This window comes from Oncorhynchus tshawytscha, linkage group LG12, assembly GCF_018296145.1.
Source record: "Oncorhynchus tshawytscha isolate Ot180627B linkage group LG12, Otsh_v2.0, whole genome shotgun sequence".
Classification (NCBI taxonomy): domain Eukaryota; kingdom Metazoa; phylum Chordata; class Actinopteri; order Salmoniformes; family Salmonidae; genus Oncorhynchus; species Oncorhynchus tshawytscha.
Window position 1 is genome coordinate 17364723 of NC_056440.1, and position 22397 is coordinate 17387119.

Here is a 22397-nt window from a genome sequence, read left to right on the forward strand (position 1 = left end):
AGTGATGTTTTGGGGCTGTTGCTGGGCAACATGGACTCCCTCCAAAGATTTTCTATGGGGTTGAGATCTGGAGACTGGCTGGGCCACTCCAGGACCTTGAAATGCTTCTTACGAAGCCACGCCTGCGTTGCCCGGGCGGTGTGTTTGGGATCATTTTCATGCTGAAAGACCCAGCCACGTTTCATCTTCAATGCCCTTGCTGATGGAAGGAGGTTTTCACTCAAAATCTCATGATACATGGCCCCATTCATTCTTTCCTTTACACGGACCAGTAGTCCTGGTCCCTTTACAGAAAAACAGCACCAAAGCTTGATGTTTCCACCCCCATGCTTCACAGTAGGTATGGTGTTCTTTGGATGCAACTCAACATTCTTTGTCCACCAAACACGACGAGTTGAGTTTTTACCAAAAAGTTATATTTTGGTTTCATCTGACCATATGACATTCTCCCAATCTTCTTCTGGATCATCCAAATGCTCTCTAGCAAACTTCAGACGGGCCTGGACATGTACTGGCTTAAGCAGGGGGACACGTCTGGCACTGCAGGATTTGAGTCCCTGGCGGCGTAGTGTGTTACTGATGGTAGGCTTTGTTACTTTGGTCCCAGCTCTCTGCAGGTCATTCACTAAGTCCCCCCCGTGTGGTTCTGGGATTTTTGCTCACCGTTCTTGTGATCATTTTGACCCCACGGGGTGAGATCTTGTGTGGAGCCCCAGATCGAGGGAGATTATCCGTGGTCTTGTATGTCTTCCATTTCCTAATAATTGCTCCCACAGTTGATTTCTTCAAACCAAGCTGCTTACCTATTGCAGATTCAGTCTTCCCAGCCTGGTGCAGGTCTACATTTTTGTTTCAAGTGTCCTTTGACAGCTCGTTGGTCTTGGCCATAGTGGAGTTTGGAGTGTGACTGTTTGAGGTTGTGGACAGGTGTCTTTTATACTGATAACAAGTTCAAACAGGTGCCATTAATACAGGTAACAAGTGGAGGACAGAGGAGCATCTGCCCAAATGTATTTCTGCAGGCATGGATGTGCTTCAAGGCCAAAAGGGCACAGCATGGAGGCGTCGCTGTGTTCTTTGCAAAATGAAGTCCCCCATCACCTGCACCACATGCTTGGTGACCCTCTGCTTTACAGCAGACAGAGACCGCTTTGGCACCTGGCATCAGCAGCATAATATTGTGTAGAGGACTGAGGGTCTTCCAAATATTGAAAGTGTTATTTTGTAAATGTATATATATTTTTTCCCCATGTTTTTCTTCTCCCTTTTTTTGGGGGGGGGGGTGTGTTAGAATACCATTTTGGTATTGTCTATATAGTTATTCCATTCAAAATGTATAACTTCACCAATTTGGCCACTTGGGTACATTTGGGCTACTTGTGTGGGACACCTGGGTGACTTCATGATAAATGTCATGTAGTACACTCATTTTGGAAGTTATCATTCTGAAACTTTGCACAAGTACTGTTGCCCTCTTATATTTTTTTTCACTGAAATTGTCCCCATCATCCTATCTGAATGTTTGTTTTATCTTGTTTATTTTAAAGATGATGATACAACAATAAAAATAAACATATGTTTTTTTTTCATTGTATTATCTAAACTAGATCTATTGTGTTATATTCTCCTACATTCAATTCACATTTACACAAACTTCAGAGTGTTTTCTTTCAAATGGTACCAAGAATATGCATATCCTTGGTTCTGTGCCTGAGCTACAGGCAGTTAGATTTGGGTATGTCTTCAGGCGGGAATTGAAAAAAGTAGGGGGGTAGCTCTAATTAAGTGAGAGTTATCGATTTTGGCCTTCTGCATCTGCGGTGAAAGGTGGCAGAGCTACAGTGGTGTGTCAGACCATGAGACGTCCCAAAAATCACTCTTCTCGTGAAAATGTATGTACGGTTTGGCCTACAAACTATGGCCCCTATATGGAATGTACATGTTGCTTGTTTTGCTCTAGAACACCCACAAGACTCGCCTGAAGGTAGTCTGGTACCTGTTAAATATGGAAGTAGTGCCTAAAAGGGGTCAAATATGTGTCCATTTAAAAAAAAAATCCTGATCTTATATCTCTCAGGAATAGGACAGACAGACACATTAAAATAAACTTCCTGTGTTTTTAGTACATTGTCCTGCTGAAAGGTGAATTAATCTCCCAGTGTCTGGTGAAAAGCCGACTGAACAATGTCAAAATCCTAGAGGAAAACAGTGGTTAGAACTTTTCTGTTTATTTTTTATCCTGAAAAACTCACCAGTCCTTAATCATTACAAGCATTCGCATAACTTGATGCAGCCACCACTATGCTTTAAAATATGGAGAGCGATACTCGGGTTATGTGTTGTATTTGCCCCAAACATAACACTTTGTATTCAGGACAAAAATTGCTTTACCATTTATTTTTTTCAGTACTACTTTAGTCCCATTTTGCAAACAGGATGCATGTTTTGGAATATTTTATTCTGTACAGGCTTCCTTTTCACTCTGTCAATTAGGTTAGTATTGTGGAGTAACTACAATGTGGTTGATCCAGCCTCAGTTTTCTCCCATCACAGCTGTTGAATTTTAACTGTTTTAAAGTCACCATTGGCCTCATGGTGAAATCTGAGTTGGAAGGACACCTGTATCTTTGTAGTGACTGGGTGTGTTGATGCACCATCCAAAGTGTAATTAATAACTTCACCATGCTTAAAGGGATATTCATTGTCTGCTTTTGTTTATCTACCAATAGAGGCCCTTTCCAATGCATTGAGAAACATCCCTGGTCTTTGTGGTTTAATCTGTGTTTGAAATTCACTGCGCAACTGGGGGACATTACAGATAATTGTATGTTTGGGGTACAGAGATGAGGTAGTCATTAAAAAATCATGTTAAACACTATTATTGCACACAGTGACTTGTTAAGCAAATGTAGGCTTGCCATAACAAAGGGGTTGAATACTTATTGATGCATTTTTAAATCATTAGTAAAATAAAATCTAGAAACATACTTCCGCTTTGACATTATGGGGTATTGTGTGTAGGCCAGTGGAGGCCAAAACATCTCAATTGAATCAATTTCAGGGTGTGAATATATTCTGAAGGCAGTATAAATGATTCTATATGCTAGCTGAGCAGACCCCCCCAGCTTAGACTCTAGAATTAGATGTACAACAAAGCTCTTTTTAGATATATGGCCCAAAAATCGAGATGCATATTTTGAACCCCCATGATTTTTAGGCCATATCGCCCAGCCTTAGTGTGTGTGTTTCCACATGTAAGTGTATTGGCCTGTATCTGTAATTAGCTGTCTAACCAATGTGATGAATATGATGAACTCTGCTTAAACCAGCTGCTTGGTTCTGCTCCCATAACCCCATTAGTCCAGAGATCTCGCTCGCTCTCTCATTTTGACAAACTCATTGACCTAATTCAAGGATGGATGCCATCTTGATCAGCTGGGAGGGGGATCTCTCAACCCCACCCAATCCCTGCCCTGTGTATCCACTGTATCATCTCAAATGGAACTAATGACGATCTCCAAACACACAACAGATGAAACATTTCATTAATATGATTAGTCAGAGGTAGCATATTTACAGATGGTGTTGATTCAAGCAGTCAATAACATAGCCTTGTGTTGTCTAATGTAATATAATGGAATTGAATAGAATAGACACCAGCTAGATTTGTGAGTCATTGGTGGGCTGACCTGCCAGACGGTGTGTTGTGGCTGCCTACCTGGTGATGGTCAACCAGCCAGCATTATCATGGCTACTCCCAACAAAGAGCTCTAGGGGAAATATTCCCTTCTCTCTAGTAGTGGACAATTTCTCTCAATCATCCATCAATAAAGGGTAGTTATTTACATGCAATGAGAGCCATTTCACCGGAATAGGGTTCTGAAAGGGGTTTGATAAGATCAGCTGTCTGCGTTTAGCTGGAGAGACGAAACCTAAAGTATCTACAGACCTATTCGGAGGACTCAGTTCCCTATTCTAGTAACCGCTCTTAGGCAAGTCAACGACGCATTCAGTAGGCCCACTCTTTGCCTCCATGTGTTTGTGTGAGATAAGAAAGGTGGTACTGTATAATGTCAGATGCTTACAGCGTTAAGAGACAATGTTAGCTATCCATTGATAGTCTGCCCATGAGAGAATATCCTTAACCTCAATGTCAATATTTACAGGAATTGCCTACAGGCAGGAGTTTCGACCACAGTATTTACAGGAATTGCCTACAGGCAGGAGTTTCGACCACAGTATTTACAGGAATTGCCTACAGGCAGGAGTTTCGACCACAGTATTTACAGGAATTGCCTACAGGCAGGCGTTTCGACCACAGTATTTACAGGCAGGTGAATAGAACTGTGTTTCTCTCTCTTCTCCTCCTCAGTATCTGTCGATAGCAGCGCTGGGCTCGTGAGATGTTTGTTTTGGTCTTTGTTTGATGTGTGTGTATGACGGCTGAGGCTTTTACACAGCCTCAGCGGAGGGCTGAGAGATACTAGATGACGCGTGTCAAGTGATATTAAACGTGAGCACCCCCCCCCCATCCCCTCCTCCATTCCATCCTTCCTCCTGTTCCTGGCTTTGTCCGGTGTGGTTAGTGTGAAGAATGACACTTGTCATCTCTGTTTGGGGGTAGAAGATGTCATGTCTGATGTATTACCTCTGACATGGTACAGGTTCAGCGCCGCACGGCCCACTCTGGGATACATAGCTAGACAAAGGCAGGTTCAGGAAGGACAAAGACGAGCTCAAATAACACCCTATCCTGAACATATTCCCCAGTGGCTTTGGTCGAAAGTAGTGCACTGAATAGGGAGTCATTTGAGCAACCGGGCTCAGTGTAGGTCTATGTGAAGTCGCCTAAATGTAAAGGTAAGACGGCGTAGTGATACGTGTGTCTCGCACCGTATGTGCGGTCACATGCCTTTGTGATTCGTATGGGAGATAATCAGCTCCTGGAGCAGTGAGGGAATTAGTGTATGGGATGTTGTGCTTCTGAGCCCTCTGTGAAGCCTTCTTTGTCTTTTGAATTAGGAATTGTGTATAGGCTACCACTTGAAACCATGTCATTCATAAATGGATATTCATTGTGTGACTGCAAACCAAGAGATGATAGGAGTAATGTTCGAGTAGTGGGGGAGTTTGAGAGTCTTATTGATTTGGGCTCTCAGGACAGTAAGCAGGAAACGCACTACTACAGTGAATGCAAAATGCCAAACAAAGATATTGGGGTTCGTGGGGTTGTCTTCCAAGCTGCCATTATCTGTTTCATTTCTCTCTCTGCGTGACAGGATGAGGGGGTGCCGTGCTTGTGTGTTCCAAGGTATCCCCACTCCTTCTCTCACCCATGCATTCTGGATTGGGGCAGCAGGTAGCCTAGTGGTTAGAGCGTTGGACTAGTAAGCGAAAGGTTGCAAGATTGAATCCCGAGCTGACAAGGTAAAAATCTGTTGTTCTGCCCCTGAACAAGGCAGTTAACCCACTGTTCCTAGGCCATCATTTGAAAATAAGAATTTGTTCTTAACCTCTCTGGGATATGTGGGACGCTAGCGTCCCACCTCGCCAACAGCCAGTGAAATTGCAGGGCGCCAAATTCAAAACAACAGAAATCCCATAATTAAAATTCCTCAAATATGCAAGTATTTCACAACATTTTAAAGATAAACTTTTTGTAAATCCAGCCACAGTGGCCGATTTCAAATAGGCTTTACGGCGAAAGCACACCAAACAATTATGTTAGGTCAGCACCTAGTTACAGAAAACCATAAAGCCATTTTCCAGCCAAGGAGAGCCCTCATAAAATTCAGAAATAGCAATTAAATGAATCACTAACCTGTGATGATCTTCATCAGATAGCACTCACAGGACTTCATGTTACACAATAAACGTGTGTTTTGTTTGATAAAGTTAATCTTTATGTCCAAAAACCTCATTTGAAATTGGTGTGTTATGTTCAGAAATGCATTGTCTCAAACAAACATCCGGTGAAAGTGCAGAGAGTCACATCAAATTACAGAAATTCTCATAATAAACATTGATAAAAGATACAAGTGTTATGCATGGAATTATAGATAAACTTCTCCTTAATGCAACCGCTGTCAGATTTCAAATAGATTTTACAGCGAAAGCACACCTTGCGATTATGTTTGGTCAGCGCCAAGTCACAGAAAAACATACAGCCAATTTCCAAAGAAGGAGAGGTGTCAGAAATGGCATTATAAATATTCACTTACCTTTGATCTTCATCAGAATGCACTCCCAGGAATCCCATTTCCACAATAAATGTTTGTTATGTTCGATAGTCCATTTATGTCCAAATACCTCCCTTTTTGTTTGCGCGTTTAGTTCACAAATCCAAACTCACGAGGCGCAGGCAAGTCCAGGCGAAAGTTCAGACGAAAAGTCAAAAAAGTTATATTACAGTTCGTTGATTCTATACATGTTTCTATCTTTAGGATGTTATCATACATCTTCAATAATGTTTCAACCAGACAATTCATTTGTCTTTAGAAAGGAAAAGGAACGCAGCTAACTCTCATGGACATGCGTGAGACTGAGCTCATGGCATTCTGCCAGACACCTGACTCAAACAGCTCTCATTCTCTCCCCCTTCACAGTAGAAGCCTGAAACAAGGTTCTAACGACCGTTGACATCTAGTGGAAGCCCTAGGAAGTGCAATTTGACCCCATAGACACTATATTTTCGATAGGCAATGACTTGAAAAACTACAAACCTCAGATTTCCCACTTCCTGGTTGGATTTTCTTCTCAGGTTTTTGCCTGCCATATGAGTTCTGTTATACTCACAGACATCATTCAAACCGTTTTAGAAACTTCAGATTGTTTTCTATCCCAAATCTAATAATTATATATTTTTTTAGCTTTTGGGCTTGAGTAGCAGGCAGTTTAGTCTGGGCACCTTATTATCCAAGCTACTCAATACTGCCCCCCATTCCCAAAGAAGTGAACGGACTTGCCTAGTTAAATAAAGGTCAAATATATATTTTTGCTAGTTGTTAAATGTATGTGTGTGCTTTTAGCCATCGTTATCTTAGACTGTGGGCTGCTTGTGGGGGTTGTGGCGTTGGTAAGTCAGAATTAGAACAATCTAGATGCTGGTAAATTACCTGGGTGACTCCAGGAAGGGAGGGGTTAAGTCCGAACTGGCAGGGCTGCTTTACACAAACTGTGGCTGGCTGGAGCAGAAAGGGGAAGAGCTCAGAGGAACTCTGGCTCACGGCCAAATCCCTCTATCCCTCACCCTTTGCTACAGCTGAGTGCTTCCTGTGTGTTTGTGAACACAGTGCTGGAATGCTGCTTTCCCCTCGTCTAAGGCCGTTATATGTGTGTGTCTGGAGTGGTGCCTCTTGTCTGGTGTGTGACGTCAGCACACACACAGCAGGTCAGTTTAGGGCTAGGCAGCACTGAGTGACTGTTGGGGGGGAGGGAAAGAAAGAGGGGCTGTGTTTGTGGGAGTAGGAAGCATACTTTAGTAGTCAGGTAGGTGTGTGTGTTTGGTTTTACTATCCTTGATAGGGTTTAGGGACATTTTTTTTGTGTGTGCGAGCTTGGGGGAGTCTAGCCTGTCAGTTGATTTTTCCAACGGAATGGGAGGGGCAAAGGGAAGGTTACTTCCTGACTAGTCGCCCCTAACACACACACTCTCTTTTTACTTCCCCTCTGATTCTCTGTTCGAAGGTGTGTGAGAAGCACATTCAGATTTCCCTTGGCCATCGTCATCAAAACCCAACCATGTTTTTCATGTGTTTCTTTTGTGTTTGGATTTGTACCAGTCTCGTGACATTGTAGCTGTTTAGGTCTAGCCTCATGTGTCACTGTCTGTAATCCCCCTCCTGATGTAGAGGCTTGTCCTTACAAACACACTTAGCCTGCTTTAAAGAGCTGACAATGGCTTTTCAATGGATCCTCAGTACATTCATCTTCAGACACACTTACACACACACACACACACACACACACACACACACACACACACACACACACACACACCAACCACTTGCGTTCATCTTCAGCCAAGAGACTCTCTTGAGGGACTTTTCTTGGTAATTACACATGCTAATTTCCATACATCTCTAATTTCCCTCATAACTCTTCACATGGTTGTGACGGATGTATAGACCGAGCGTCCAAAGCAGGCATGTGGTTTCAAAGAGGCTTGCTAAAACCCTGCTGTCCAAATAATTCAGTTGAATGTCTCACGGCTAGTCAGACAGCCGTCCTCTGCCAAGCTCCAGAATCACTCAACAGGCCAGTAAAACAGACTGGGTCTGACTGTCCAATCCAACAAAATTAGACTCCATTTTGTAAGTGATAGTTTGGAAATTGCCAGTCATTCCTGATGGATCGCGTGGCTGCTTCACCCGGCTAGACCAGAGTCGACTGTCATTTAAGTAGCCGCAGGATGACACCTCCAAACACACACACACACACTCCTAATGATCAATATGCACATTTGCTGTCAAATTCACATGTAGAAGTAATGGAATTGAAATTCATAGAATGTAAAAAATCAGAAAAGGGTTAATTTTCTAGGCTACAGCTGGCTCTGGTTGGTGTGACTGCTCCTGTGGAGGACAAGGCCTTTGATGTTTCAGAGAGGTCATAGCACCAAACATGGCCACCCTTGGTGCTCAGCTGTGCTATTCCAGATTGACCCTCACCTAGACCACACACGCACACACTACAGCACTCCTAAAGCAGCGTCCCCTTGTGTAAATGTATTGATCAGTGTTTATGGTCTCTGTATGAGGGCTTCCTTATAGGACCACTCTCATTCTCTGGCTCTCTCTCACATGGGAATACACCACAGGTTGGTGGCACCTTAATTGGGGCCCGTGGTAATGACTGGAGGGGAATCAGTGGAAGAGTATCAAATGCATACCATTACATTTGTGCCGTTCTGGCCATTATTATGTGCTGTCCTCCCCTCAGCAGCCACCACTGGAATACACATAAGCCCCTCCACTCCCAGTAAGACTGAGGTGTACACCCACGCCCTAAAACCTCTGAATCTTTCCTTCTCAGATTTCCTCTGGAGTTATATAGCCAGCCCTTCGGAGGTTGTTTTAGATAATGACATCACTAATATAGGCCTAAGGGCTGAACAGATTGCTCACTCACTTTTCAAAGGGTTCTTAGTTTCCCCCTAGAACTCCAATTGTCCATCCCAAATAGCGCCCTGTTTCCTATCTAGTGCACTACTTTTGACCAGGGCCCATAGGGATATTCATCCCATCTCTGGTTCCACCCCACCCTCTCTCCTCTCCTGTAGTAGAGCACCATTCTTCACATGCTGGTCAGATCTCCTCTCAGGTCCTCTGATTCAGGCCATATGGAATTCCAAACGAGCTCTGTGCTTTTTTAGATATACTGGAGGATTCCTCTGACTAACATAGGATCCATTCCCCTTCTACTGCGGTCTTCTACTGAGCTGAAATGGACCTTGGCTCTGGCTTGCTTTGGTACAGAACTGGATTGAGCTGTTCCCTGTCTGTCTGTTGCTCATGTGGTAATGTGATTAAATGTCAAAGTTAAAGCCTCGCTTCTCTTGTCCTCTCTCTATCCTTGTCTATATAGGCCTACATCTTTCTTTCACACACAGGCCTTTTCTTATTTGGACAAATCTGCCGTCTCTCCTCCGTCCTCTCTGCTCTTTCTCTCCTCTGTCTCTAAGTGGTTGAGGAGAATTCATTAGTAGGCAACAGACGGTCCTCCCCTCCTTGATAGCCTCCTTTAGGTGAGGAAGCACAAGTGTATCCTCTCTGAAATTTTTACGGAAGAGTTTTTTGAAATCTGCCACACCCCATTTGAACCAGCTATTGTTTTCTTCGAAGGAGAAAAGCAGGCAAACGTTTAAACGATACACCACTTACGATACACAACTACTAGCAAAATAGTTGTCACCTTTTATACTTTGGATTCCACCCTGTAAACATCATTGGCATGATGCCGCGCGATTGGAGGAGAGTCTCATTTCATACAAGCATATTTTCTACCACTTTCCCTCTCCTCTCGTCGATTACCTTTGACCTTTTTTTTTTAAAGGAGGCCAGAGAAGACGGAGGAGAGAGGACACAGGAGTTGAGCAAATCCAATTGAGGAAAAAGATACACACACACACACACACACACACACGACTGTGTCATATTAGATTTAAAGTGACATTCACTCTAACCAATTCTGCAAATAATGTTAATGAGCCAACCGCCCCTGTGGCTGAATTTTCTCCATCGACTTGGAATCTTAATTTGATTGAGCATCACACATATATTTCCCCAATCTAATTTATCCTAGTGGATGGTTGCACACTGAGAGCTTTTGTGCTTAGGCAAGCAGCCTTCCAGCCTCGACTAGGTCTCTTAATGTGGGAATGCTCAACCCAATTTTATTATAAGACTCCATATATAAAGGCTACATTCTTGCTCCTGTGGGTCTGCATGGGTTAATTTTGGAGGGACTGTGGCCTCTCCTTCTCCCTGAAATGAGAGCAGGGGTTTGGTATTTTGGGGGCCCCATGTTGTTGAATGTGAGGAAGGAGGGCTTGTAGCTGGTCAAGAGAGCTTGCTGGCTTATCACCACTCATGCCGTTTCCAAAGCGCAGAGGGAGTATCTGGGCTAGTGCTTTGATGTGGGCCCCCAAGTGTATGGGTGGTCTGGGGGCCCTTGTGCATTTACACACACACACACACACACACACACACACACACACACTCTCTACTTCTTGCGCTTTCACGCTCTATGTTTCTCTCTCGAAGCCAAGTGTGATTTCACCAGAGTGGTCATGAGGGTGTTTCTAGGGCAACCTCACACAGGCCTTGTTCTAAAAATGTCTGCCCTGGCCTCTCCAACACACAGCAGCCCTTAGCTGCACTTTGGGAGGGGGCTGAGGGGGCAGGGAGGGGAACACAGTCTAATAGCTAGCACATGAGATACTGAAGATTTCATACCAACCAGCAGATGGGAAGAAGAGTGAGAGAAGGGTGTATAAATAGTTATATTCCTGTGCTCAGCGATTAGCTCAATTAAAAGTGCATTTTTCACGTGGGGACTAGTTTGTGGTGGCCAAACCGATGTACAGGAGAGAAAGAAGAAAGGTCATTACTGACCCATCTGTCAAACAGAGAGGGAGAGAACTAAGATGGATGGAGAAAGGGAAGGGAAAGGAGGGAGGACCCACTAAAGAGCCCCGGCAGCAGTCTTAATGGGATAGACCTTGGTGTTTGTTATGTTATGGAATTTATCTGCTTGTAAGAGATTGGCATATGTTTTGTATTCTTTTTAACTTTTTGTTTGACTTTTTATTCCTATTCAGCCTGTTGTGGATTTCTGGTCTGCTAAAGATAAATTACAGTAGGTGTTATATTTCCAAAGGGGTGTATGAGAGCTGGACTGGGAAAGGCTGGAGAACACACATTGAACCTGTTTTTGACACAAACACACACACACACACACACACACAGGCCCCATGTCGAGTAGCTGTGGCAGCTTAGATATCCCTGTTAATACACGCCTGAAATCACGGCACTCACAGATCTTTGATAAGTGGATTTATACATGCATGTCTCCACTTGGCCCCGATACGTTTTCATCTTTATCTCTCTAACTCTCTCCTCAGCGCATAAATTAATTAATAACACACTCTGTCTCCCTGGCCCCTCCCCAATATTAATAAATGCATGGTCTCACGCTGGCTGGGTCTCTTTCATATGCTCATCAGTGTGTGTTCTAGACTGGCACTTGCAGCCCCGCCCTCCTCATGCATATTCATAGATGCATAGTAACCCGCCGCCTCTGGAAATGCAGAGCTCAGGAGATCAAACACTATTAAAATGAGCCAGCTCTATTATTCACTCTAACACACAGTATCTGTCTTGCTATCATTGCTGACCCAACCTGCAGTCTCTGTTTCTGTTGATTTGATTCCGTGCCACAGGACTTTGCTCTGAATTCAATGTGGTCATAATTTGATGTTAGGGGTATATGGAATATATCTTTGCACCTCTTTCATAAGGTTTATGAAGGTCTACCGTTACACATGGCTTGCCTTTATTGAGAGGACATGGCTTTGTAATGAATTGTTTGATTTAATATACATCTCCCATGCCTGATGTTTTTGTGTATGTTGTTTAAAGGTTTTAAAGGTTGGGGCTTCTATGTCCTCTAGAGGTCGACCGATTTTATGATTTTTCAACACCGATACCGATTATTGGAGGGCCAAAAAAGCCAATACCGATTAATCGGACGTTTTTAAATTAATTTATTTTTATTTTTATAATAATAATAAATACAAATGTATTTGTAATAATGACAATTACAACAATACTGAATTAACACTTATTTTAACTTAATATAATACATCAATAAAATCAATTTAGCCTCAAGTAGATAATGAAACATGTTCAATTTGGTTTAAATAATGCAAAAACAAAGTGTTGGAGAAGAGAGTAAAAGTGCAATATGTGCCATGTAAGAAAGCTAATGTTTCAGTTCTTTGCTCAGAACATGAGAACATATGAAAGCTGGTGGGTTCTTTTAACATGAGTCTTCAATATTCCCAGGTAAGAAGTTTTAGGTTGTAGTTATTATAGGACCATTTCCCTCTATACCATTTGTATTTCATTAACCTTTGACTATTGGATGTTCTTATAGGCACTTTTAGTATTGCCAGTGTAACAGTATAGCTTCCGTCCCTCTCCTCGCTCCTCCCTGGGCTCGAACCTGCAACACAACGACAACAGCCACCACATCGAAGCAGCGTTACCCATGCAGAGCAAGGGAAACAACCACCCCAAGGCTCAGAACGAGTGAAGTTTGAAACGCTATTATCGTGCTAACTAGCCAGCCATTTCACTTCGGTCACACCAGCCTCATCTCGGGAGTTGATAGGTTTGAAGTCATAAACAGCGCAATGCTTGACGCAAAACGAAGAGCTGCTTGCAAAACGCAATAAAGTGCTGTTTGAATGAATGTCTACACACCTGCTTCTGCCTACCACTGCTCAGTCAGATACTTAGATACTTGTATGCTTGTATGCTCAGTCAGATTATATGCAACACAGGACACGCTAGATAATATCTAGTAATATCATCAACCATGTGTAGTTTACTAGTGATTATGATTGATTGTTTTTTATAAGATAACTTTTTAATGCTAGCTAGCAACTTACCTTGGCTTACTGCATTTGCGTAACAGGCAGTCTCCTTGTGGAGTGCAATGAGAGAGAGGCAGGTTGTTATTGCGGTGGACTAGTTAACTGTAAGGTTGCAAGATTGGGTCCCCTGAGCTGACAAGGTGAAAATCTGTCTTTCTACCCCTGAACGAGGCAGTTAACCCACCGTTCCTAGGCCGTCATTGAAAATAAGAATGTGTTCTTAACTGACTTGCCTAGTTAAATAAAGATTAAATAAAGGTGTAAAAAAATATATATCCTCCCTCTCTCCTCTGTCTCTCCCTCTATTTCCTCCCTCTCCTCTGTCTCTCCCTCTATTTCCTCCCTCTCCTCTGTCTCTCCCTCTATTTCCTCCCTCTCTCCGCTGTCTCTCCCTCTATCCTCCCTCTCCTCTTTCTCTCCCTCTATATCCTCCCCCTCCCTATTTCTCTCCCTATGTTTCCTCCCTCTATCCTCCCTCCCTCTTTCTCTCCCTCTATATCCTCTCTCCCTCTATCCTCTCTCCCTCTATCCTCCCTCTCCTCTTTCTCTCCCTCTATATCCTCTCTCCCTCTATCCACCCTCTCTCCTCTCTCTCCCTCCATATCCTCCCTCCCTCTTTATCCTCTCTCCCTCTATATCCTCCCTCCCTCCCTCCTCTTTCTCTCCCTCTATATCCTCTCTCCCTCTATCCTCCCTCCCTCTCTCCTCTTTCTCTCCCTCTATATCCTCTCTCCTCTTTCTCTCCCTCTATATCCTCCCTCTCTCCTCTTTCTCTCCCTCTATATCCTCCCTCTCTCCTCTTTCTCTCCCTCTATATCCTCCCTCTCCTCTCTCTCCCCTCTATATCCTCACTCTCTCCTCTTTTTCTCCCTCTCCTCTTTCTCTCCCTCTATATCCTCCCTCCCTCCCTCCTCTTTCTCTCCCTCTATATCCTCTCTCCCTCTATCCTCCCTCCCTCTCTCCTCTTTCTCTCCCTCTATATCCTCTCTCCTCTTTCTCTCCCTCTATATCCTCCCTCTCTCCTCTTTCTCTCCCTCTATATCCTCCCTCTCTCCTCTTTCTCTCCCTCTATATCCTCCCTCTCCTCTCTCTCCCTCTATATCCTCACTCTCTCCTCTTTTTCTCCCTCTCCTCTTTCTCTCCCTCTATATCCTCCCTCCCTCTCTCCTCTTTCTCTCCCTCTATATCCTCTCTCCCTCTATCCTCCCTCCCTCTCTCCTCTTTCTCTCCCTCTATATCCTCCCTCTCTCCTCTTTCTCTCCCTCTATATCCTCCCTCTCTCCTCTTTCTCTCCCTCTATATCCTCCCTCTCCTCTCTCTCCCTCTATATCCTCACTCTCTCCTCTTTTTCTCCCTCTCCTCTTTCTCTCCCTCTATATCCTCCCTCTCTCCTCTTTCTATCCCTCTCTCCTCTTTCTCTCCCTCCCTCCTCCCTCTATATCCTCCCTCCCTCCTTTCTCTCCCTCTATATCCTCCCTCCCTCCTCTTTCTCTCCCTCCTTCACTTTTATTTTATAGTCGATGCCACGTTGAAGGCTTGTACAATAAAGGCTTGTTAAAACTCACTCTTTTTGTTTCCTTCCCAGGGTTTCATCTGAGTGGTACGGTAACAGACCCGGCCACGTCCTCTCAGCCTGAGATAATCTGCAGCGTGAGCGTCAGCTTCGACCGCTGTAAGATCACTGCAGTAACCTGTAGCTGCGGCAACAAGGACATCTTCTACTGCGCCCACGTTGTAGCGCTGGCCCTGTACCGCGTACGGAAGCCCGATCAGGTCAAACTGCACCTGCCCATCTCAGAGACGCTGTTCCAGATGAGCCGAGATCAGCTGCAGAAGTTTGTCCAGTACCTGATATCAGTGCATCATACGGAGGTGTTGCCCACCGCACAGAAACTGGCTGATGAGATACTGTCAACTAACTCCGAGATCAACCAGGTCCACGGTGTGTGTGTGTGTGTGCGTGTGTGTGTGTGTGCGTGTGCACGTAGGCCCCACTGAGGACATTGATTGTTAGCTAAAGGTAAAGGCAGCTCAATGCTGCTCATTAGTCTGATGCTGCCTGTAAACGAAACACTCTGTCCATCTCTAAACAACACTATAGACCTGGGTTTTATTTACCTTAGAAAGGAAGGAGAGGTCGAGGGAGGGATATAATCAGATTGTATTTGTCACATGCTTGGTGAACAACCGATGTAGACGGTGAAATAGTTACTCACAGGCCCTTCCCAACAAGGCAGAGAGGAAGACAATATAAATAATATACAGAGGAATATGACTCCTCTCTCAGGTTTACCCAGCTCCACAAGTTGCCTGAAGTAGATATATTATTTTAGAGTTATTTATTAAATTAATAAATCGTGTCGTATCTCTGTGTGCAGGGGCCCCGGATCCCACGGCAGGAGCCAGTGTAGATGATGAGAACTGTTGGCACTTGGATGAGGAGCAGGTCCAGGAGCAGGTGAAACTCTTCCTCTCTCAGGGAGGATACCACGGCTCTGGGAAACAACTCAACCTGCTGTTCAGTAAGGTAACCCCCCCCCCTCTCCTCCTTTAGACACTGAATATTTTCAGTCTGGTACAGAGTACTCTCCTCCTCACAGCTTCTCCATGTAAAACTTTAAAACGACTAGTATTACTAGCTGAAACACAACTCCTTTCATATACAAACTCATTAACATCAAAATGCTGCGTTGCTTCTGTTCATATCAAAGCCTCTGTTAGTCTGAAGGCCCATTACCATGGCAGTTGGCATGTACATTAAACAGTGCCATTGTTGAGGTTTGACGTTGTTTTTAGTCCTTGATGTACACTTACACTCCTCTTGTGTAGAGAAGACTAAATGCTGTGTCAACTTCTGCATTGTCATATGCTCTTCTAGTATAGATTTAACCTAATGTCAAATATTTAGCCTGAATCTCAATTCCCTACTTTTGATCTGGACCCATCTGGTCAGAAGTAGTGCATTACATAATGAATATATTATGTACTCTGGTCAGAAGTAGTGCATTACATAATGAATATGTTATGGACTCTGGTCAGAAGTAGTGCATTACATAATGAATATATTATGTACTCTGGTCAGAAGTAGTGCATTACATAATGAATATGTTATGGACTCTGGTCAGAAGTAGTGCATTACATAATGAATATATTATGTACTCTGGTCAGAAGTAGTGCATTACATAATGAATATATTATGTACTCTGGTCAGAAGTAGTGCATTACATAATGAATATATTATGGACTCTGGTCAGAAGTAGTGCATTACATAATGAATATGTTATGGACTCTGGTCAGAAGTAGTGCATTACATAATGAATATGTTATGGACTCTGGTCAGAAGTAGTGCATTACATAATGAATATGTTATGGACTCTGGTCAGAAGTAGTGCATTACATAATGAATATGTTATGGACTCTGGTCAGAAGTAGTGCATTACATAATGAATATGTTATGGACTCTGGTCAGAAGTAGTGCATTACATAATGAATATGTTATGGACTCTGGTCAGAAGTAGTGCATTACATAATGAATATGTTATGGACTCTGGTCAGAAGTAGTGCATTACATAATGAATATGTTATGGACTCTGGTCAGAAGTAGTGCATTACATAGGGATAGGGTGCCATTAGGGACACAGCCTAAACCCTAGCGCTAATGGGAAATATTTTGTTGGCACTAATGTCTTGACCGTTATGTAAAGACTGGCTGACCATTAACACCCCTGCCCCCCCTGGTTTTAATATCTGCCTGCTTTAAGCTCTTTGATTCCTTTACACACACGGATGCTGTCCTCCTTGTCCCATAGGTGAGGGAGATGCTTCGTATGCGTGACTCCAACGGTGCCAGGATGTTAACACTGATCACAGAACAGTTCATGGCCGACCCTCGCCTGGCACTGTGGAGACAGCAGGGCACCACCATGACCGACAAGTACAGACAGCTCTGGGATGAACTAGGTGAGCACACACACTAATGGGCAGCAGAATTAATTCAGATTTAGTTCATTCAAATCAAATGTTATTGTTCACGTACACATGGTTAGAAGATGTTAATGCGAGTGTAGTGAAATGCTTGTGCATCTAGTTGCACGTCAGGAAGTCCAGGACCCAGTTGCACACGGTGGGGTCGAGACCCAGGGTCTCAAGTTTAATGATGAGTTTGGAGGGTACTATGGTGTTAAATGCTGAGCTGTAGTTGATGAAAAGCATTCTTACATAGGTATTCCTCTTGTCCAGATGGGATAGGGCAGTGTGCAATGTGATTGTGATTGCGTCGTCTGTGGGCCTATTGGGGTGGTAAGCAAATTGCAGTGGGTCTAGGGTGGCCGGTAGGGTGGAGGTGATATGATCCTTGACTAGTCTCAAAGAACTTCATGATGACGGAAGTGAATGCTACGGGGCGATAGTCGTTTAGCTCCGTTACCGTAGCCTTCTTGGGTACAGGAACAATGGTGGCCCTCTTGAAGCATGTGGGCACAGCAGACTGCAGAATATGTCCGTAAACACACCAGCCAGCTGGTCCGCGCATGCTCTGAGGACGCGGCTAGGGATGCCGTCTGGGCCGGCAGGGTTTTACTCACGTTGGCTGCGGTGAAGGAAAGCCCACAAGTTTTGGTCGCGGGCCGTGTCAGTGGCACTGTATTGTCCTCAAAGCGAGCAAAGAAGTTGTTTAATTTGTCTGGAAGCAAGACGTTGATGTCTGCGACGGGCCTGGTTTACTTTTTGTAATCCATGATTAACTGTAGACCCTGCCACATGCGTCTCTTGTTTGAGCCGTTGAATTGCGACTCTACTTTGTCTTTTATTCTGACGCTTAGCTTGTTTGATTGCCTTGCAGAGGGAATAGCTACACTGTTTGTATTCGGTCATGTTTCCAGTCACCTTGCCATGATTAAAAGTAGTGGTTCGCGCTTTGTTTTGCACGAATGCTGCCACGGTTTCTAGTTAGGGAAGGTTTTAATAGTCACCGTGGATACAACATCACCGATGCACTTGCTAATAAACTTGCTCACCGAGTCAGCGTATACATCAATGTTGTCTGAGGCTATCCGGAACATATCCCAGTCCACGTGATCGAAGCAATTTTGAAGCGTGGAATCCGATTGGTCAGACCTGCGATGAAAAGACCTGAGCACGGGTGTTTCCTGGCCGGTGAGTACACACATACTCACCGGACAGTTTATTAGGTACACAACCCCGTTTACGAAAATGGATCGCTCCTACAGACAGTGAGCCACATGGCCTTAGCTTGCTATATAAAGCAGGCAGACGGATATCGAGGCATTCAGTTACGGTTTGATTGAATGTTAGAATGGGCAAAACGAGGGACCTAAGTGACTTTGAGAGTGGTATGATCGTTGGTGCCAGGCGCACCTGTTCCAGTATCTCAGAAATGTCTGGCCTCCTGGGCTTTTCACGCACAACAGTGTCTAGTGTTTACAGAGAATGGTGCAACAAACGAAAAACATCCAGTCAGCGGCAGTCCTGTGGACAAAAACAGCTTTTTGATGAGAGGTTGAAGATGATTACAAGAATCGTGCAAGCTAACAGGCAAATAATGGCGCAGTACAACAGTGGTGTGCAGAATGGCATCTCAAAACACACACAACATATCGGTCCTTGTCACTGATGGGCTATTGCAGCTGACGACCACACCGGGTTCCACTCCTATCAGCTAAAAACAGGAAGAAGCGTCTCCAGTGGGCATGCGATCACCAACACTGGACAATTGAGGAGGGGAAAAACGTTGCCTGGAACATGACATCGAGTTCAGTTTACTTGAGTGGCCTGGTCAGTCCCCAGACCTCAACCCAATATCTTTGGGATGAGATTGGAAAAGGCTGTTCGCATCGTTGGGATGAGATGGAACGGGCTGTTCGCATCGTTGGGATGAGATGGAACGGGCTGTTCGCATCGTTGGGATGAGATGGAACGGGCTGTTCGCATCGTTGGGATGAGATGGAACGGGCTGTTCGCAGCATGAATGCACCGTCGTCCAATCTGCAGCAACTGCGTGATGCCATTGCGTCAGCTTGACGTTTCCAACAACTTGTAGAATGCCCTGAAGAATTCAGGCTGTCCTGGAGGCAAATTGTATGTACTGTACAACAAACGATCTTCCTTGCATGCTGTTGTTTTTATTATGAATCTATGCCACTGTCACCGACACATGCTATCCACCATACTACTGTGGATAGGAAGTACTCGCGTTAGTAGAGATTACACACACACGTGTGTAGCCTGTGTTATGTTGGTTCTGCTCTCCTGCTCATGTGTGAATGAGGACCGGCGCAGAGACTAAGCGTCGGTCTTTGAATGGATTACTGGTTGTTTACTCCTAATCACTAGACGGACAGTCAGAACTCAGAATCCCACTGGTCTGTTACCATGACAATGACTGCTGTTTTATCTCCAGCCTTTGTTGTTTTGTTTTAGTTGTCTCTTTTGCTTCCGGCCTTGTTCTCTGCTTTTTAGGGATGGCTTCGTCAGACACATGAACACACACCCACATTGTGGAAGTTTGGCTGCTTTAGTTTGTGTTTTTGGAAGTGTAACGATGCTTTGAAGTCCAGACATCAGTCTCTCCCAGAGTCCTTCTCTGACTGCTTGATGTGTGGCAAATGCTGCCTCTCGGCTGCTTTCTTCTTTTGTTTTCCCCTCCACCTCAGGGCCGTTACTCGTCTCCTCCAGACACAAAGCCTTCCTTCATTCCTTCTCTACTTCATCTCCATTTATTTTTTCTCGCTCTCTCCTTGTCCCTCTCCGCGTTTCTCAACATTTTTCTCCCCCTTTCGTCCATCAATCGTTGCCTAATGTCCAATTGTAGTTGTAATAGCTGTGTGTGTGTACAACACGTGCATGTGTTTTTGGTTTGTCTTTGTGACACCATCGTCCTATATATCCCTGAATGTGTTGTGATATCCTCTGAGACTTCTTCACTTTTAGTCTTTAGTTTGTTTCTGTTTACCTAGCTAGTATTGATGTGTGTCTGTGACAGTGCGTGAACAGTTGTATTGTGTGTCAGTACCAGACTGCATCTAATAAGTATGCGACTACCTTCAAATTGTTTGGAGTGAAATAATTGATCGGATAACTTTCTAAACCCTAGACTTTGAAAAGTTGGATGAACTTTAAAACCCATTTCTTTAGTGTCGCTAAATAACAACGCTGGACACATTTGTTTTTTTTGTGTGTGTGTGTGTGTACAGGTGCTCTGTGGATGTGCATCGTGCTAAACCCCCACTGTAAGACGGAGCAGAAGTGTTGGTGGCTAAAACAGCTGAGGAGGTGGAACAGCGTGGACGTGTGTCCCTGGGAGGACGGTAACCATGGCAACGATCTGCCCAACCTCACCCACTCCCTGCCTCAGGGTGCCCATGGCAACCAAGGTGCGAGACAGGTCTCTTTTCTCTTTCGTTCTCTCCTCCTCCCCTGTGTTTCTCTCTCTCTCTGTTGTTAGCCTGCAGCTAATGTTTGAACTCTCTCCCTCCCTCCCCTCAATAGAATGCTAGTTTCTCTCTCCTTCCCTCCCCTCAATAGAATGCTAGTTTCTCTCTCCCTCCCTCCCCTCATTCTAATTCTAGTGTCTCTCTCTCCCTCCCTCCCCTCATTCTAATGCTAATTTCTCCCTCCCTCCCTCCCTCCCTCCCTCCCTCCCTCCCCTCCCTCCCTCCCTCCCTCCCTCCCTCCCTCCCTCCCTCCCTCCCTCCCTCCCTCCCATCTAATGCTAGTTTCTCTCTCACTCCCTCCATTCAATCTAATGCTAGTTTCTCTCTCACTCCCTCCATTCAATCTAATGCTAGTTTCTCTCTCCCTCCCTCCCCTCAATATAATGCTAGTTTCTCTCTCCCTCCCTCCCCTCAATATAATGCTAGTTTCTCTCTCCCTCCCTCCCCTCAATCTAATGCTAGTTTTCTCCCTCTCTCTCTCCCTCCCTCCCCTCAATCTAATGCTAATTTCTCTCTCCCTCCCTCCCCTCAATCTAATGCTAATTTCTCTCTCTCTCCCTCCCCTCAATCTAATGCTAGTCCCTCCCTCCCTCCCTCCCTCCCCTCAATCTAATGCTAGTTTCTCCCTCCCTCCCTCCCCTCAATCTAATGCTAGTTTCTCCCTCCCTCCCTCCCTCCCTCCCTCCCTCCCTCCCTCCCTCCCTCCCTCCCTCCCTCCCTCCCATCTAATGCTAGTTTCTCTCTCCCTCCCTCCACTCAATCTAATGCTCGTTTCTCTCTCTCTCTCCCTCCCATCTAATGCTAGTTTCTCTCTCCCTCCCTCCCCTCAATCTAATGCCAGTTTCTCTCTCCCTCCCTCCCCTCAATCTAATGCCAGTTTCTCTCTCCCTCCCTCCCCTCAATCTAATGCTGGTTTTTCTCTCTCTCCCTCCCCTCAATCTAATGCTAGTTTCTCTCTCTCCCTCCCCTCAATCTAATGCTAGTTTCTCTCTCACTCCCTCCCTCCCTTCAATCTAATGCTAGTTTCTCTCTCACTCCCTCCCCTCAATCTAATGATAGTTTCCCTCCCTCCCTCCCTCCCTCCCTCCCTCCCTCCCTCCCTCCCTCCCTCCCTCCCTCCCTCCCTCCCCCTCCCTCCCTCCCCTCCCATCTAATGCTAGTTTCTCTCTCCCTCCCTCCACTCAATCTAATGCTAGTTTCTCCCTCCCTCCCTCCCCTCAATCTAATGCTAGTTTCTCCTCCCTCCCTCCCCTCAATCTAATGCTAGTTTCTCCCTCCCTCCCTCCCTCACTCCCTCCAATCGAATGCTAGTTTCTCTCTCCCTCCCTCCCCTCAATATAATGCTAGTTTCTCTCTCCCTCCCTCCCCTCAATATAATGCTAGTTTCTCTCTCCCTCCCTCCCCTCAATATAATGCTAGTTTCTCTCTCCCTCCCTCCCTCAATCCCTCCCTCCCTCCCTCCCTCCCTCCCTCCCTCCCTCCCTCCCTCCCTCCCTCCCTCCCTCCCCTCAATCAAATGCTAGTTTCTCCCTCCCTCCCATCTAATGCTAGTTTTCTCTCACTCCCTCCCTCACTCCCTCCCATCTAATGCTAGTTTTCTCTCACTCCCTCTCTCACTCCCTCCCATCTAATGCTAGTTTTCTCTCACTCCCTCCCTCACTCCCTCCCATCTAATGCTAGTTCCTCCCTCCCTCCCTCCCTCCCTCCCTCCCTCCCTCCCTCCCTCCCTCCCTCCCTCCCTCCCTCCCTCCCTCCCTCCCTCCCTCCCTCCCTCCCTCCCTCCCCTC

General features: G+C 45.1%; 1 protein-coding gene across 2 annotated transcripts in view; it reads left to right on the forward strand.

Moving 5' to 3' along the window:
- The window catches only part of LOC112262638 (zinc finger SWIM domain-containing protein 6-like), an 82665-nt gene that overhangs the window by 31843 nt on the left and 28425 nt on the right, over positions 1-22397 (forward strand). For both annotated transcript variants that reach the window (XM_042331411.1, XM_042331412.1), the window contains exons 2-5: positions 14745-15101; positions 15538-15686; positions 16969-17119; positions 20371-20550. In XM_042331411.1, coding sequence (XP_042187345.1) covers positions 14745-15101; positions 15538-15686; positions 16969-17119; positions 20371-20550 — 837 coding nt within the window. The remainder of the gene's footprint in view (positions 1-14744; positions 15102-15537; positions 15687-16968; positions 17120-20370; positions 20551-22397) is intronic.